Below are 14,678 nucleotides of genomic sequence, written 5' to 3' on the forward strand. Positions count from 1 at the left end.
TGATGCTGCTGCAGCAGTTTGGTTCTTAATTGTGTACAGTTGTAAATAGACAAACCAAGAGCTTACGAAAGGAAGGACAGAGTGAAGGAGAGAACTCTGCCTTACAATGACACAATAGATTCAAGCTCATCTCCTGCTCTGTCACAAGTTTTTCTACATGACCTTCAGCAAACTACTCAAACTCTCAGTCTTTCATCCTCAAAATGAAGGCAGCAGCACGTGTTACCTCACAAGGTTACTGAGAGGTTAAAAATATTATTTCCATAAAAGTAGTTACAGGAAAACAAATCTGTTGTACAAGATGCTGAAGTGAGGTGGTTCCTACTACAAGGAGCTCCCAAGCTTAACTGCCTCCACGGTTCTGTGAACTGCCTATGGAAAGAACGCACAAAGAGGGGATTTAATTCAGTACCGCTAGATGCTGACTAAATGTCATTTGAGCCAACCCCACACTCATTAGATGTCTTTCGCTCGCCGGATCCAGCAGTGAAGGGAAGAAACAAGGTCACCTATAAGGGAGCTGTAGAAATTCACTGCCACCACTGAGCAGTAGTGAAACTAAGCCACTGTTTCTCCTTTCATCCTCCCACCCAGGAGGACAGACCTACAAGCTGCCCTACAGATAAAGCTGAACATCATGGCAAAAAGCAAAATTAAAATAAAAAAAAAACCCATAAAGCCACTTCACAGTGATTTTAATAATTAAACTTACAAATAATTTGAAGCTAGCACTCGATTACATGTCTTTCTCCTTTAGTTGGGAGATAAGAAAGATGTTGACAGAGTAAAAAGGGGTAAGAGGAAGCGGAGCAGCGGCATCTCAAGGCTCATGTTGCTGGATGTAGGAAGTTCTTGGCACAAGGACTTCTGAGCAGAAATGAAGGTTCCCTTATGTCCCAAATGCCCAACCAGTAAGATACATTAGGCTTCATATAACAGCATTCAACCAACAGATGAAGTTTTGAAAAAGAAAGATGTTTTGTTAGCCTGGAAACAAACTGCTGAGTTTTGCTACGGCTTTGTCCTTCCCCAAAGCATCCCCGTTTCAGTGTGGCTGAGGCACACGGGGCAGCCTCGGACATGCTCCTCGGCAGCTCACTGATACAGGCAACAGCAGCTGAATTATTGCATCTGATAAAATAGGTTCTCTCGTGCAGAGATTCACATTATATGTAAAAGCTGAACTGCTGGGAAACAGCAGAGAAAATGAAGTTTTTGGGCACTGTACAGTTACATCTCCAATATCTTGAAAATCTAGGTATCACTTCGGTACCTCACAAGATGCTGCCTTTATATTCATTACTCCAGATGATATTTACCTTTTTCACACACTGCAAAATGCATGTTTATGATATTAACAACATCTTTTATTTGAACTTCTGTAAGTATCAGCCTTCTAAGAGATTTTTAGGACAAACATTTTTAAAAAAAAAGTTTCTAAAGGCACATGCACACAGGTTTTATAAAATGTACCAAATTTAAGAATTTGCTGGGATTTAATGTTTATCCATCTAGTTTGGTATATTAAACTTTTCTTTTCAAAGCTCAGAACTGACTGTTAATTCTGATACTTCACAGTTTTCAGAAGTGAAGTTCAAAATGTGCAGTTAATGATCCCTGCTGCAGTAGCAAAGATATACTTCTAATAGATATTAGAAGTATATAATATATATATAGATATATAATAGATATATAGAAGTATATAATAGATATTAGAAGATAATAAGATAAACTTCTAACAGAAAATGGCAAAGAAAGAGAGATGATACTACCTTAACAGCAGCTACAATGGTCTGGTTGATCCCAAATGATTCTTGTGAAATCACTTCGATTGTTGACGATCCTATCAAAGACCCGGAGTTAAGGAAACCTCTCTCATCGATTTTCACAACAGGAACTTTATCTGGTCCATCCAGAACACGGTAACTCAGTGAAGCCACTCGGTCCCTTAAGAAAACAAACAAAACAGAAAAACAAATAAGCAGGGGATCCCCTTAAAACCATATTTACATATATTATGCAAATCTATAAGATTGCTGTTTGGTATGGTTTTTTCCACGTGTCTGCAATAAAAGTTGAAAAGCCTGTGTTCTAGTCTAAGAAAGAAAAGTTTAAGCTCTGACTAAAGCTCGTTTGGAAGAAGGTCTATTCTGGGTTTAGGCATGTAACGAAATCTAGTTTCCATCCAGAGCCCTGCAGTGCCATCCGTCACTGATGTAAACTTGATTCCAAATAACAATGGCTGAGGCTGCAACACGCAGCTTCTCTCGTCATTTTCTGTAAACAATAGTTAGAGGGAGATTAGTCTGGCAGGGCCAACGCCAGGATTTAGAGATAAAGTCAGGGACGTGATTAAGGGGATCTCATCAGATTCCTGGAAATGGCTTTGTAGACAAGGTTAATTTTTGGAATAACTCTCACCGTGGTATTTGCATATTAATGAAGTGAGCAAATACATAAACTGTAATTAGTGGGCAGTCTGAGACATTAGCTACTTTTAAGTATCACTTATCACATATTCCAAAAGATTGGTAAACGATATTTTTTTTCTCCCAACCTCCTCCATTGAGATAGAAATACTTTATCCTAGGAAAAAAGATGTAAACTGGATTTCAGTTGCCCTTTTCTTGGCAATAGAGTAATTGGTTTTGGTGGTAGAGTCCAGACACAGGGGATCCAACATTGGAGAGTGAAGATAACGGGACAAAGAAAGGTACAAACTGGTATCTAGCAACTTAATGACTAATTAACTAGAAAAACTGCTCAGGAGAGATAGCAAAACAACAGTAGTAAGGGACTACAAAGGATGGGGCTCCTATATAACTGTTCCAAAAGCAGATGACCACAGTCACTGGAACTACAGTGAAACTAATGGTTCACTCCTCTTAAAAAGCAAATGCATTTAAAGCCTTGCTCTCAGTATCTCTTATTGTCTATATCTGTACATTCTTTGGTAGGAAAACCAAATTTCTAGCCTGAAATGAGTCTGAAATGTCAGTCTTTGAAAACAGATTATGTAAAAATGACTTCTCATTTGGAAAGGACATTTTAATCTTATAATCTAGTCACAACCTCTGTGCAAGAAACACAGAGAAGCATATACCATAAAGCCTTGATCGCCCATAAAAAATTCTAGCGGAAGGAAGCTACTGTTTTAACTGGCCCAGCATCTTTTAAAATAAGGATCCAAAAGTTCAAATACTGAATGAATTTTCTAGCTACAATCTAATCAATACACGATTTGACAGAACCCAAGAGTACAGATAAGATACTACTAATCACCAGATAAGTTGTGTATTATGGATGTACTGTGATATTCTTTTTAAAAGACTGAAACAGCTTACTTCAAACAGAATTGCTTTACAGGTTTGATAAACTGTTGACACAAACCACAGTATGAAAACTGATCACTAACCTGTTTGTCTGAAGCTTAATAAAGGAATTCGGTGACATTAAGATCTGCTCTGCTTCTACTTCTGGTGTGACAAAGTGCAGTTTGTCAAACACCTGGAAAATAAAAGGCATTTTATCCTACTGTTGTGTGCAGCAAGGAATTTATATCCATTTATTTCACCTTCAAAACAAAAAAAGCACCCCAAATAAAACTATAACACACTTTTTTTAACCTTGTATAATATATGTGGTTAAAAAAATTAAACATGAATATTTGAGAATGGGATAGGCAGTATCTTCTACAAATTATTCTGAAGAACATTCATTTCTATGGCTAGAGCTATACTATGGAGTAGTATGAAAAAAGAAGCAGATTTTGTGTTGGAGACCCCACGTTCACCCGAGTTATTTTAGACTACCCCAAGTCTGAGACCATGAACCAAAGGCCCACACGAGGTGCACTCCTCAAGCACATTTTCCAGTTTGTTCCATCTAAAAGGAATCCAGTTCGCATACTCTGAAACTGCTCCCCAAAGCACGGTGGGTGGGAACAACCAGGAGATTCATTTCAGAAGCTAATTCCTGATCCAAATTAACATGCTTGCATAGACACGTATGGTAAGTGCTATAAACAAGAAGTATTACTGTGTAGAGGGGAACTAACTGCTTTATCCATGTCACCTCAATTTCAGGGGTCTACAAAAAAGCCTAACTCAGACATTTAATTTCTCTAATTTCATTCAGACACCACACTAACATGTGACTGTTCAGCATACACATTACCAACATTTGGGAAACTTGGAGGTTTCCAAACAGTCAAACATTATACAAACAGAGTAAGAAAAGAAAAAAACAAATCTGGAACTAGTCCTTTCCATTTTAAATTCCTGACTTCAAATACAGAATTTAATTCAGCTCTGAAATAGATATCATACCATTAACTCTGAGGAAGAGCATCATACCTGGATTTGGATTTCATCGGAGAGCTCTCTTGCCATGTTGTAAAACTGGTTGGCTGCAGGATCAAGAACCTTCACAACAACTTTCAGGCCTGTTCTTCCCTTCACTCTGCCATAAACATCCATTGCAAAGTTATATTTTGCAGGAAGCTGAAAAGAAGCCTTGGACAGGAGAAAGTGATTAAAATTTTACTCATGGAAAGAACTGACATTGATACAGAGGAAAGACCTCACCCAATGCTGACAATCACTCTTTGATTTTGAGTTGAAGAAACAGTATTTTCTCAATTGCCATTATGTGGCAGTCTCCCAACATACACATACACACACAATTTACCTCACTGTGTCGTGTCTTGATATCCAGAGTATCCCTCTTTGTGACAGACCAGTGGAATGTTAATCCTGGCACTGCATTGCCAAAGGAAAAAGGAGTCTGACTGCTGGTGATGCCCATTACGTAAACTGGCATCTAGGAATAGAGAAACCAACCATCTTAGGTAATTCTCAGATGCCAACCAAACCTGCACACAGCAAATTTAAATGAACTTAAAATTCATTGATCGAGAGATGGTATTTCTTATGAAGAAAATGGTTTGGCTGCTGTATGTGTTGCAAGGATGTATCACGCAGAAGACTCAAACACCCACTTGTAAAAAGTAAGTTTGGATTTATTCCCATTTGCTACATGCTCTACAAAAAACAAGTGCCAGTTTTCCATCAAAAAAGATGAGCTGAATAATTCATTTGTCCCATTTGTAGCATCAAACCACTTAATCTTACTTCAATTGTACACTCTTAAGTTTTCTACATCTTTTCTAGATGAGCTCCCTGTTTAACTCCACTCTGGACATCAACCTTCCCCTTCCAACTCTCCACACTAAGACAACATAACACAGAAACAAAAAACAGGGACTTGCAAGTTTTTATTTTTAATCTTCAAAGCTTCATTCACCTGGGACCAATGAGCTAGAATCACTAGAGATTTTGGAATGAGTAACTAATTGGGGAAATACAGGCTCTTAAAAAATAGACTTATTAAAGCCTTCAGAGCAGGCAACCACTGTGAGAGCCAGAGTGGATTATCAGATGCCCTAACCAGAATGGTCACAGCTTGCAGGTCAAAATTGAAAGGTAATAAAAGCTTATCACAAATCAACTAACCTGTGTACCAGTTTTCATTCGTGTAATCGGTGCACGAATTCTAACGGCTGTCAGCTGTACTACTTCAACTTCCACTTTGTCCTGAAAAAGAGGAAGAGAAGACATTGTAAAGACTTGTCACGTATGAACTAAATTTCACTTTCAGGATCTATTCACTATTTTGCCATTATTTAATCACTATTGCCATGTGATTTGCCTGTGACATCACAGAAAATACAGATGGACATAATTCAGTAGGACTGTAAAAAACTACAAAAGCATTAACTTTGTAAATTGATAGGCATTTAAAAATGCCACCTAACTTAAAAAACAAAATAAACCAAAACAAAAAACTCTGCTCAAAATTATTGACGACATGAGTGATGGAGCCGAGAGGTGACAGACTGTAAGGGACTAGATCATAGGGACCCCTAGGAGAAAGCGGTGAATAATCCCAGAAGGTAAAGGAAGACATTGAGAGAATCAGAAGAAGAAGAGAATTGTAAGGAGCAAACAGGACAATCAAGAATAAAAGGATGATATATGTGATACTCTGATGTCTCCTCCTCACATATCCTGACATTCCTGACGGATATTATTCCTACTGCGTTCTGGGGAGGAAAGGTCAGATCTGGATCTCATTGGGCAGTAAATTTAGCTTTCAAGTTCATTCTGGTTCAGATTCAGGCCAGTCTGCTGCCCCCACATTATAAAGCACTTTTTTTTTTTTTCTTTTCTAAATTACTTTGTCTCTGTTTGGCCTGTGGTGACATCTTTCAAGCAGCAGAGCTTTGCGGTGCGCAGCAGCTGTCCTGCCTTGACCCCAAATGAAGAGCCATAAGATTTGGCCCAAGTTCTACTGTTCTTAGTCTCATGCAAGTCCCAGGAACTTGTGCTCCTTTATAGGTCTGCTCGACAGCTCCCTTACGCGCAGCTAGTAGGAAATTACACAGACAGAGATTTTGATGGAATATCAGGAATTCACTGCTTGAACTTCGTAGATGGATTCAGACCATGGCACTGAATGACAGCTTTCTGTACAGCCTGCCTGACAACGTGTTTCTTAAGCAAAGTCACCCTCTGACTTTCACTGACATAAGACGCTGCTAAACCCTAAGGTGACACAGGCAAGGACAACCTTCTGCTGTTTTAGAAAGGCTTTTTTAGATGGGCTTTTTTAGATTTACTAATCAATTCTAAAGATATCAGGCCGCTTATAAGGTCTCCCTAGGTTATCAGTAGAACTTTGTTTTAAGGTACAGCAAGATTTAGCTCTGTGGAAAGTATCAGCTGTGTCAACGCACGCATAACTTCACAGGCCAGGGAGTAAGAAACACTGATTTTTCATGTCCTTAAGGAAACCAGGAATCAAGTGCACAATAACATTACTAATGCAAAAAAGACTATTCATCCCTTTTGAGCCAAACCCATTACTTAAAAAGAGTATTTAAAAAGAGTACTTAAAAAGAGATACTGTTTCAACCCCGAACAGTATCATAAAACATCACCTGAGACACCACGACAAGCTTCCCTGTCTCTGCATCAACAGCTTGCACCAGTCCTGTTACTGTTCCGTTCCCAATCGCCACTCCTCTGACAAGCCCTGTGCTGTTCACCGACGCAATCTTCTCATCGCTGATGGAGAAAATGATGTTGGACTGAGGTTGAGGGCCTCCTTCTGAAGTGATCTATAATTAATAGCACACAGAACAACTAAAATTAACCTGTCAGGTATATGTTAAAGGGTACACCCCTTCTGCACTCAGCACAATGTCTTCAGGAAGAAAAGGCTGTCGAACCTTCCCAGGGCATCTTGGGGCTTATTCCTCCTGCACACTGATCCTTGCATGATGTTGGAGTGGGAAATAAGTAAGCTAAGCATGAAAGTGGACTATGTGCTATGTAGAATGTAACAGATTGATGCTACATCCAGCCCAGAAAGTTTCAGAAAGAAATTACCTCGTTTTCCCTTCACCACACATGGTACAGCTCTGCTCTGTGCTTCAGTTTGTAGAACTAGCCCAACTACGCTTAATTTCACAGAGGGAACAGATTATTAATGCTGTGCTGGCATTTAACATTGGAAAAGCTGACACTCCCTTGACACAAATAAATACAAAACCTTTGATCCAGCAATACAGAAAAATAGAAGGTGGCTAGGAGGTTGTTAGGTTGTAGAAGGTTGTTAGGAGGATTATTCAGTGTGAATGGAGCTAAATTGCCAAGTTGAATACTTACTCCTGAAAAATAAGTTATAAACTTTTATTTTAAAATAGAAATTACAAAAGAAAGAAAATACGTAAGAAGATGCCTTACCTGAATCGTGGCCCCAATAATTAGGGTCACTTTCCTTGGTAGAAGTCTAAATGGGGGAAAAACCTAAAAATAGAAATATAAATACTTGCATTCACGTTGTTTCAATCAGATAAATTATGTCACAAAACAGTACATACAAGTATAAACCTGGGTCTTCACTTGCTTAATTAGAGTAAATTGAGTGTGCTGAATCTTAACTGATCACGTGGAGTTAAAAACACTATGAAATCCAAAACAGACGAGCATTTGGATAACTTCTGGACAGAATGATAGGTTTACTTTTCACGGCAAATTAAACTATATAAATTAACTATAATATACTATCCCTATTCTATCATAACGAACATTTTGTTTACACATATATTTTATCTGAAATTACTTACTTCAATCTGTTGTGGAGCAGAGTTGATTCTTTGTCCTCTTTTGTCAGCCACGGTTGCCATAAGACTAGTCTGGCCAATGGCCACGCCGTGCACTAGAAAAGCAGCAGTATGGTCATCAAGAGCTTCACTCAGCGGGCTGTAGCAAGGAAACACATTAAAATAGAGCAGTTCATTGAATAAATTACATTAATAACTTCAAAGGACTTATTTAGGGTGCGGCAGTTTTTTCATAAGGACAACTAAGTGACTATATCTTAAGCAATTTTCACTCATTACCTCAACACTAAAAAACAACAGTCCAAAAAACTTTTCTGTGCTTTTAATCATTGTGTTTAGAGCTTGGAAAAAAAGGAGCTTCGAGGCAATAGGATGACTTAGCCTACCTGTTTCTGAAAGGTTAAGTAACAGACAGAATGAGTTTGATAACATCACATAGGTCTTCACAGAGTTCTTCACCTGACATCATTTGCCAACTCACTCCTTCCAAGATGCAGAAGGCTCCATGAAATATTATAGTGTATGAATACTGTCTCATTCATCAGTCAACTAGATTTAGACTGTTAGCTTAGGCAACTTTCCTGACAAGTAACCATTTTTTACCATTTAACAGGTAATTAAAACTTCACAAAACCAAAACAAACTCAGCCATTGCATACTACCATGCCTCCAAGCCAACACCTGTAGTCATTTTTTGCTTATTCTGCCTATAAACATATTTGCAGATTAATAAAAAAAAAACCCCAAACATTAACTTACACAAGTGAAACAATCTGAGATGCTGCCCTCAGTTTGAGATCCATGACAGCAAAGTATTTCGCCAGGAAAGGTTTCTTGGAGTCATCCAGAACTCTGACATAAGCTTTAACTGTTTTTCCAATCTCCACCTGAAACAGTCACATTCAGTCATTTTGCATTTAAACTATTCTTATTTATTAGCATAAACATTCTCATTATATTTCATATTACGCTTTTAGTAGGGTATTAGAGAGAAAGCCCCAAGGTTAGATTAGCACTGATATTAAAGAATAATCCCTGCCAGCTACGGTTAGCATCAAATTAAATAAATGAATTCAGGTGTTTCAGCTGGCAAGGGCATAATTAAAACATCCAGAAATATCAACACTTATTTTGTTTAAGACACACCCAAGCTGGCAAGTGAAATGAGTTGGACTTTTTTTTGTTAATTTTTAAAACACAACATATGGAAAACTACCTTGGGGCAAAACCTGCTCCTAAAAGAATTGCTCTCATGCACTTTAAACACCAGGAAATGTGAATTAGTGCGCTCATATAAATGATGAATTAGCATTGCTGTGTAAATGCTAGAGTTGAGATCGCTGCCCCACAGAACATGAAGTAAGAGACACTTCATACTCTGAAAGACTTATAACCTAAAAGGATAAATTTGGTAGGGAGAAACAGAAACACAGGGAGATCAAACTACTTCTCTCAGGTCACAGAGCTGCAGCAGAGGGCCTTAACCACTACATCGAATTATCTTGTACGTGTCTCACCTTTCTGTCCATGATCAGCACAAGGAATCAGCTAATAATGCTGGTTTCCAAGCCACTAACCTTGTCAACAACTCGGACATACATTTCCAGTATATCAGATACATAAATTTCAGCTTTAGCTGGTGCGGGGAAAGCCAAACACAAGTCATGAATCATTACGGTCACTGATCCTGGAAGCAGAGGATGCACCTGCAATGCCAAAAAAACCCTCTATTATAGCACTTCTGTCATTCATAGGATGACATTTGTCACTTTTGGGGCAGACACAGTTGGATGCAGAAGTCTCCAAACTTCAGACACAGATAATTCTTCCACCAACGTAAAAGTAAGGCTGTAAAATGTATGTAAAATGCCAGTGCAAATGTCCTCAGGGCAGCAGGTGGATTAACAGATCTTAATCTAGAAGCAGTCTGGCATCCTCTTCCTCTCCTTCTGCCATCACAGGGACAAAAAACACACAAGAAATCATTCAGAGCAATGAAACTTTTCTTAGTGGAATGAAAAACAAAATAAGGAAAAAAAAAAAAGTCACGGACAGAGACTATGCTTACAAAGTATTGGAAATGCTTCCTACATGATTCATACTCTACAGCTATTGCTTTTAATCTGAATGAATACCCAAACTCTGGTGGTAGATCTTCCCAAGTAAAAGGATGAGGAATAAACCAGATTTCTTTGATACAACTATTATTACTATTTTATTATTTTTTTCATATAAAGAATGCACACTTTGCACTTCTCGGAATACAGTGGGAATCAAACAATGAAGAAAGAGACCTCTGCCCACAAAGATAAGCCCTCAGAAGTATTCTGACTCCTCAGAATAGACTATTATTCTATCCAACTATTCTCTTCACCTTCACAGGTACCTTCCCTTTGGCCAGAGGCAGCGCAGATGTTGGGTGTCCTGTTCCATGCACTCCTCTGACTGAGGAAGATGAGCTCTGAAACAAGGAGTGATGGACAGCCAGGCCCCCTGGTTCAAAGGAATTTAATAAAATTCATAGAACATGACTTGACAGTGCTACAGGAGATAGCAGTAAGAGCAGTGGGAAGAGCTGACATTTTGTTCTTTCAGGGCACCACTCAACTTTTGTCCCAAAATAGGATGGAATATGAAGTTTTAATAAATGTCAGCTTTCAGAACAGCAGCAGTTCCCAGAGTGGGTGGCTAATACAGGTGCTGGGGCACGTATTAATGCACAGCCATGGAAAGCGGAGAAGGGGATGTGGCCAGGAGGTGGCAGCCAGCACAACCAGGGGAGAAGATGTAACGGAGCTCAGTTTGGGCTGGGAAACCAGAGAAAAGAAGCTCCCAGAGCGAAGGGCTGACAGGGAAAGCAGGGCTACTACAGCTTATGAAGTCTGTTCCTGTCCCAGCGACCTCTTCTCAGCTCCTATTAGGTGTCCAGCAGCTCCCCAGTACACAGTGTATTTCACTGTTTATCACTATTCATTCTTCTCCCTATGATACCACCCACATCCAGGAAAGCTGCTGCGGCAAAAAGAGAGCAAGAGGTATAGAATTTATTCTTGGCAGCCCCAGTAAAAGCTCTGAGAATCACTGCACTAGATAACTTGAATTTAGTTTCTCAGAGCAGTTTACTATCAAACTATCCTGTATCAAGCTGGCTCCACTGATACCTGTCACGGCATCAGCCTGGCACATCAGCCTGGAATTTGCTGGTTTTCTACACAGACCATTCTGCTGGCTCCCACAGAAAGACAAATCCACAGGCAATACTGAGATTTAACTCAAACAGAGCACGTAGGACTAACAAACTTTGAAAATGTGGGGGTTTTTTTCCAAAATGTTTTTTAAGTGTGTTAAAAAGTGGAGCTTTCTCTCCTTTAATCTAACAGGTAGCTAAAAGAAATCTCTTTTCTTACTTCACAAAGCCTATGTTACTGGACTGTCACACTAAAGTTCACTGCTCTATTCCAAAATTATCTCGTGTACATCAGTTAGAGCACTGCTAAACCCACGAGGGAGATCTGACTGAAACGCTATTAAGAGTTGAAACAGTGCCCAGAGTACAAAAATCAGCTCATCAATTCTATTTTCCCCCCCATCTCTGTGCATAGCTGACTTGGTTGAAAAATATTCCCATCTTGCACTTTGAACAATTAATCAAAATGTTTCACCAATACTTTCTACATTCTCTACAATGAAAAAAACCCCTCACCTTTATCATCATTATTTCACAACTTTATCAACATTATTTATTACAAGATAAATTTGTAAATCATACATTTGGGAAGACGACTCTTTAAAACAACTTGTGTCACTTCCAGTTGTTGTCTAATGAAAGGTACAATGCAAATATATAGTTTTGTTGTCATTTACAGTAGAATGCATCTCATATCCTGGGCCTGGATGAAGTCAAGGATATCTGTAGTTTAGCTGCATCTTCTAGTGAAAAGGTGCATTAAAAAATTAATATGGAGATCAGAAATCAACTCTTTAATAGATATTTATTCACAAAATCAGGATGAAATACCGTGATAGCAAAATATCCTGAAGCATTGGAAGAAGAATTTGAAGGTCTCAGAATTACTAGCCTACAGGAAATACTCCAATATTGTTCTAGAAACCAATTAATCTGTTGTATAGTACTTCTGAATAGTTGTCACATTATTTTTTCATTTTGTGTTTACGAAATCAGGAGCATTTTACTGCAAAATTGTAATGGGTAAGGAACAACTCAGTACTGGCTTTTATCTTGTAGAGAGTATACGTATGCATCACAACTGTAGGGAAACAATTTCCTATACCTGAAACTATACCTGCCTGAAGCTTGGCTGTGACAGGGAACACATCCAAGATTCAGTTACTGCCTCTTTGTCCACTTGTACTGGAAAACAACCAATAGTAATGAAACTGCAGAACGATATTCAGATTGCCAAAAAGACATAAAATAACAAACTATTTCACTCACCAAAGCAACACCTCGAGTTTCCTCATGGGTCACTCTCACAACATTTGCAACACTGGTATTAATGAAAAAATATCCTGAACCTTCTCTGATGAAAAGTTCTGCCTGCAAAACCGGAAAAGCATCCAAAATCAGATTGTACCTCTCCAGTACATTGCTAAAACTGGTAGCCTTACACGTATCATATAATTTTTGATGCTTTCCTCCCTGCAGTTAGAAAGTAGCAGAATAATTCCTTACCTGTATGTCAGGGTGATTGTAAATGGAGACGTCAGTAGGGTTCACTTTTACATCTTCCACTAGTATGAGTTCAATAGTGGCAGACACTGGTAGAAGAGGTTCATACTGAAAAAAGCAATTATAGCTGTTAACAGCAAACACTAAGAGTCAGAGAACAGTGCGAGCCTCTTGTATATGTAGGGAAGGATGCTTAAAGCAGATGAACAAAGAGCCAGAGCTGGAGAAGTTCAGGTTAATAGAATGTCCACAAGATCTGGCAATTGGCTTAGCTACGAGCTCTCTTCTAGAGGCCAGGTCATACCCAGGACATGGTCTTGTATTCTGCATCTCTGACCAAGACAAAGAACAAAGGCCTGCGCATTCCAGTGGGATCAGTTAACCAGGTCTGACATACACAGACAGGATATTAACTCCAAGACATGTTGTAAGTTCATAAAAAATGATAAAGCATAGAGATAGAATGTTTTCTTCCACCTCAAGCTCATATTTTTAGGAGGCCACCAAAAGAATTTTCTTCCTTAAACGTAAGTACATAAAACACTGGACCAGATGCAAGTTTAATCATTCACTCATAATAACATTAGCTTAAAAAGCAAAAATGTTTTTTAGAGGAAGTTACTATTATGTACCTATTTCACCTAATTAGTAGAATTATTTCCTTGATGTAGAAAGTATGTCTTCTTTCCCTAATGGCATAATAGCATGCTCCACTTAAACATGGAACAATGACTGAGACATCTTAATGTACCATCTATTAGATTTTTGTGTTTTTGTCTGTACGAATGAAGTGTAAGTATGGACACGTTTGAAAAGGGAATATAGCATCCATTTCTAATGTATTTGAAAAAAGCAGTCAAACTACCTCTCTGTATGTAAGAAAGACTATTGAATATAGGTTTAAGAAAAGAGCACAGTGAATTACAAAATGACTGCAGAACACCAAGTGTTCTTATTACAGCTCAGTTTTCTTAAGAGAAAAAAAAGATACAGAACCAAGCACCTTAGGTGGCAAACTGTCTCTCTAATCTAGTCACTTTGACTAAGCTATAGTCAAATTCTTCAGTGGAAATGCATCTACACCACACTTCCCAATAAGAGCCGACTGGAAACCTCAGTGAAAAGGCAAGATCCAACTGGCAATATAATATAGATCATCCAAAGAAATGTGCCATCCAGATGCCAACCCTTGGACATACTGACAGAAGTCTGGGCCGTAGATATTTCATGTTACTAGTGCCCATCTGTTACCTGCTCTGAATTAAACTCTATATTTTACTCTTTGTCTCAACTCTGTTTTCACGGTACATGATTCAGAACCGCATACAGTCAAAACCCACTTTAATCTTCCTTAACAAAATCAAACAGAATTTCAATTTAGTGAAGTGGGATATTTTAAGGTTTAGTTACGATGTATGTCAGGTTGTTCCATAGGCTGAATCCTGCCCTTATATTCAGTTAAAAAAGTGACACAAACAGAAAATTGCCATCTGTTTACACTTGCCTTCTTTGTTCACTATCACTGCTTTTTGCTGTTCTTCCCTATGTCGAGTATCTACAAACTAAAGTATTTCAGGGAGTGGCTAATGACTTGTAAAATGAGAGCCTAGGCCTGTGGCTGGCACTGTGGGAATGAGTCGTCTCTCCCTTCTGTAAGATCACTGCGAGCCCAAATGAAATAAACAGAGTATTAGTCAGAGCCCAGATTTTACATATGGCCCGTTTGAGGCTATCAGCCAGCTTTTGCTTTGCTCATGCGGAACTTTTCTACCCAGTTTTGCAGTGGAAATAATACATTTG

At 38.7% G+C, this 14,678-nt stretch overlaps 1 protein-coding gene across 1 annotated transcript in view; it reads right to left on the reverse strand.

Annotated features, from left to right (window-relative positions):
• The window catches only part of NUP210 (nucleoporin 210), a 66,842-nt gene that overhangs the window by 12,102 nt on the left and 40,062 nt on the right, over positions 1-14,678 (reverse strand). The window contains exons 19-30 of the mRNA XM_074151420.1: positions 12,882-12,986; positions 12,645-12,746; positions 9,766-9,894; positions 8,948-9,075; positions 8,192-8,327; positions 7,809-7,871; positions 7,001-7,180; positions 5,514-5,594; positions 4,690-4,821; positions 4,356-4,514; positions 3,416-3,507; positions 1,773-1,947 (exon numbers count right to left, since the gene is read on the reverse strand). Of these exons, the coding sequence (XP_074007521.1) occupies positions 1,773-1,947; positions 3,416-3,507; positions 4,356-4,514; positions 4,690-4,821; positions 5,514-5,594; positions 7,001-7,180; positions 7,809-7,871; positions 8,192-8,327; positions 8,948-9,075; positions 9,766-9,894; positions 12,645-12,746; positions 12,882-12,986 (1,482 nt within the window). The remainder of the gene's footprint in view (positions 1-1,772; positions 1,948-3,415; positions 3,508-4,355; positions 4,515-4,689; positions 4,822-5,513; positions 5,595-7,000; positions 7,181-7,808; positions 7,872-8,191; positions 8,328-8,947; positions 9,076-9,765; positions 9,895-12,644; positions 12,747-12,881; positions 12,987-14,678) is intronic.

Source organism: Numenius arquata, chromosome 8 (assembly GCF_964106895.1).
Source record: "Numenius arquata chromosome 8, bNumArq3.hap1.1, whole genome shotgun sequence".
Classification (NCBI taxonomy): Eukaryota; Metazoa; Chordata; class Aves; order Charadriiformes; family Scolopacidae; genus Numenius; species Numenius arquata.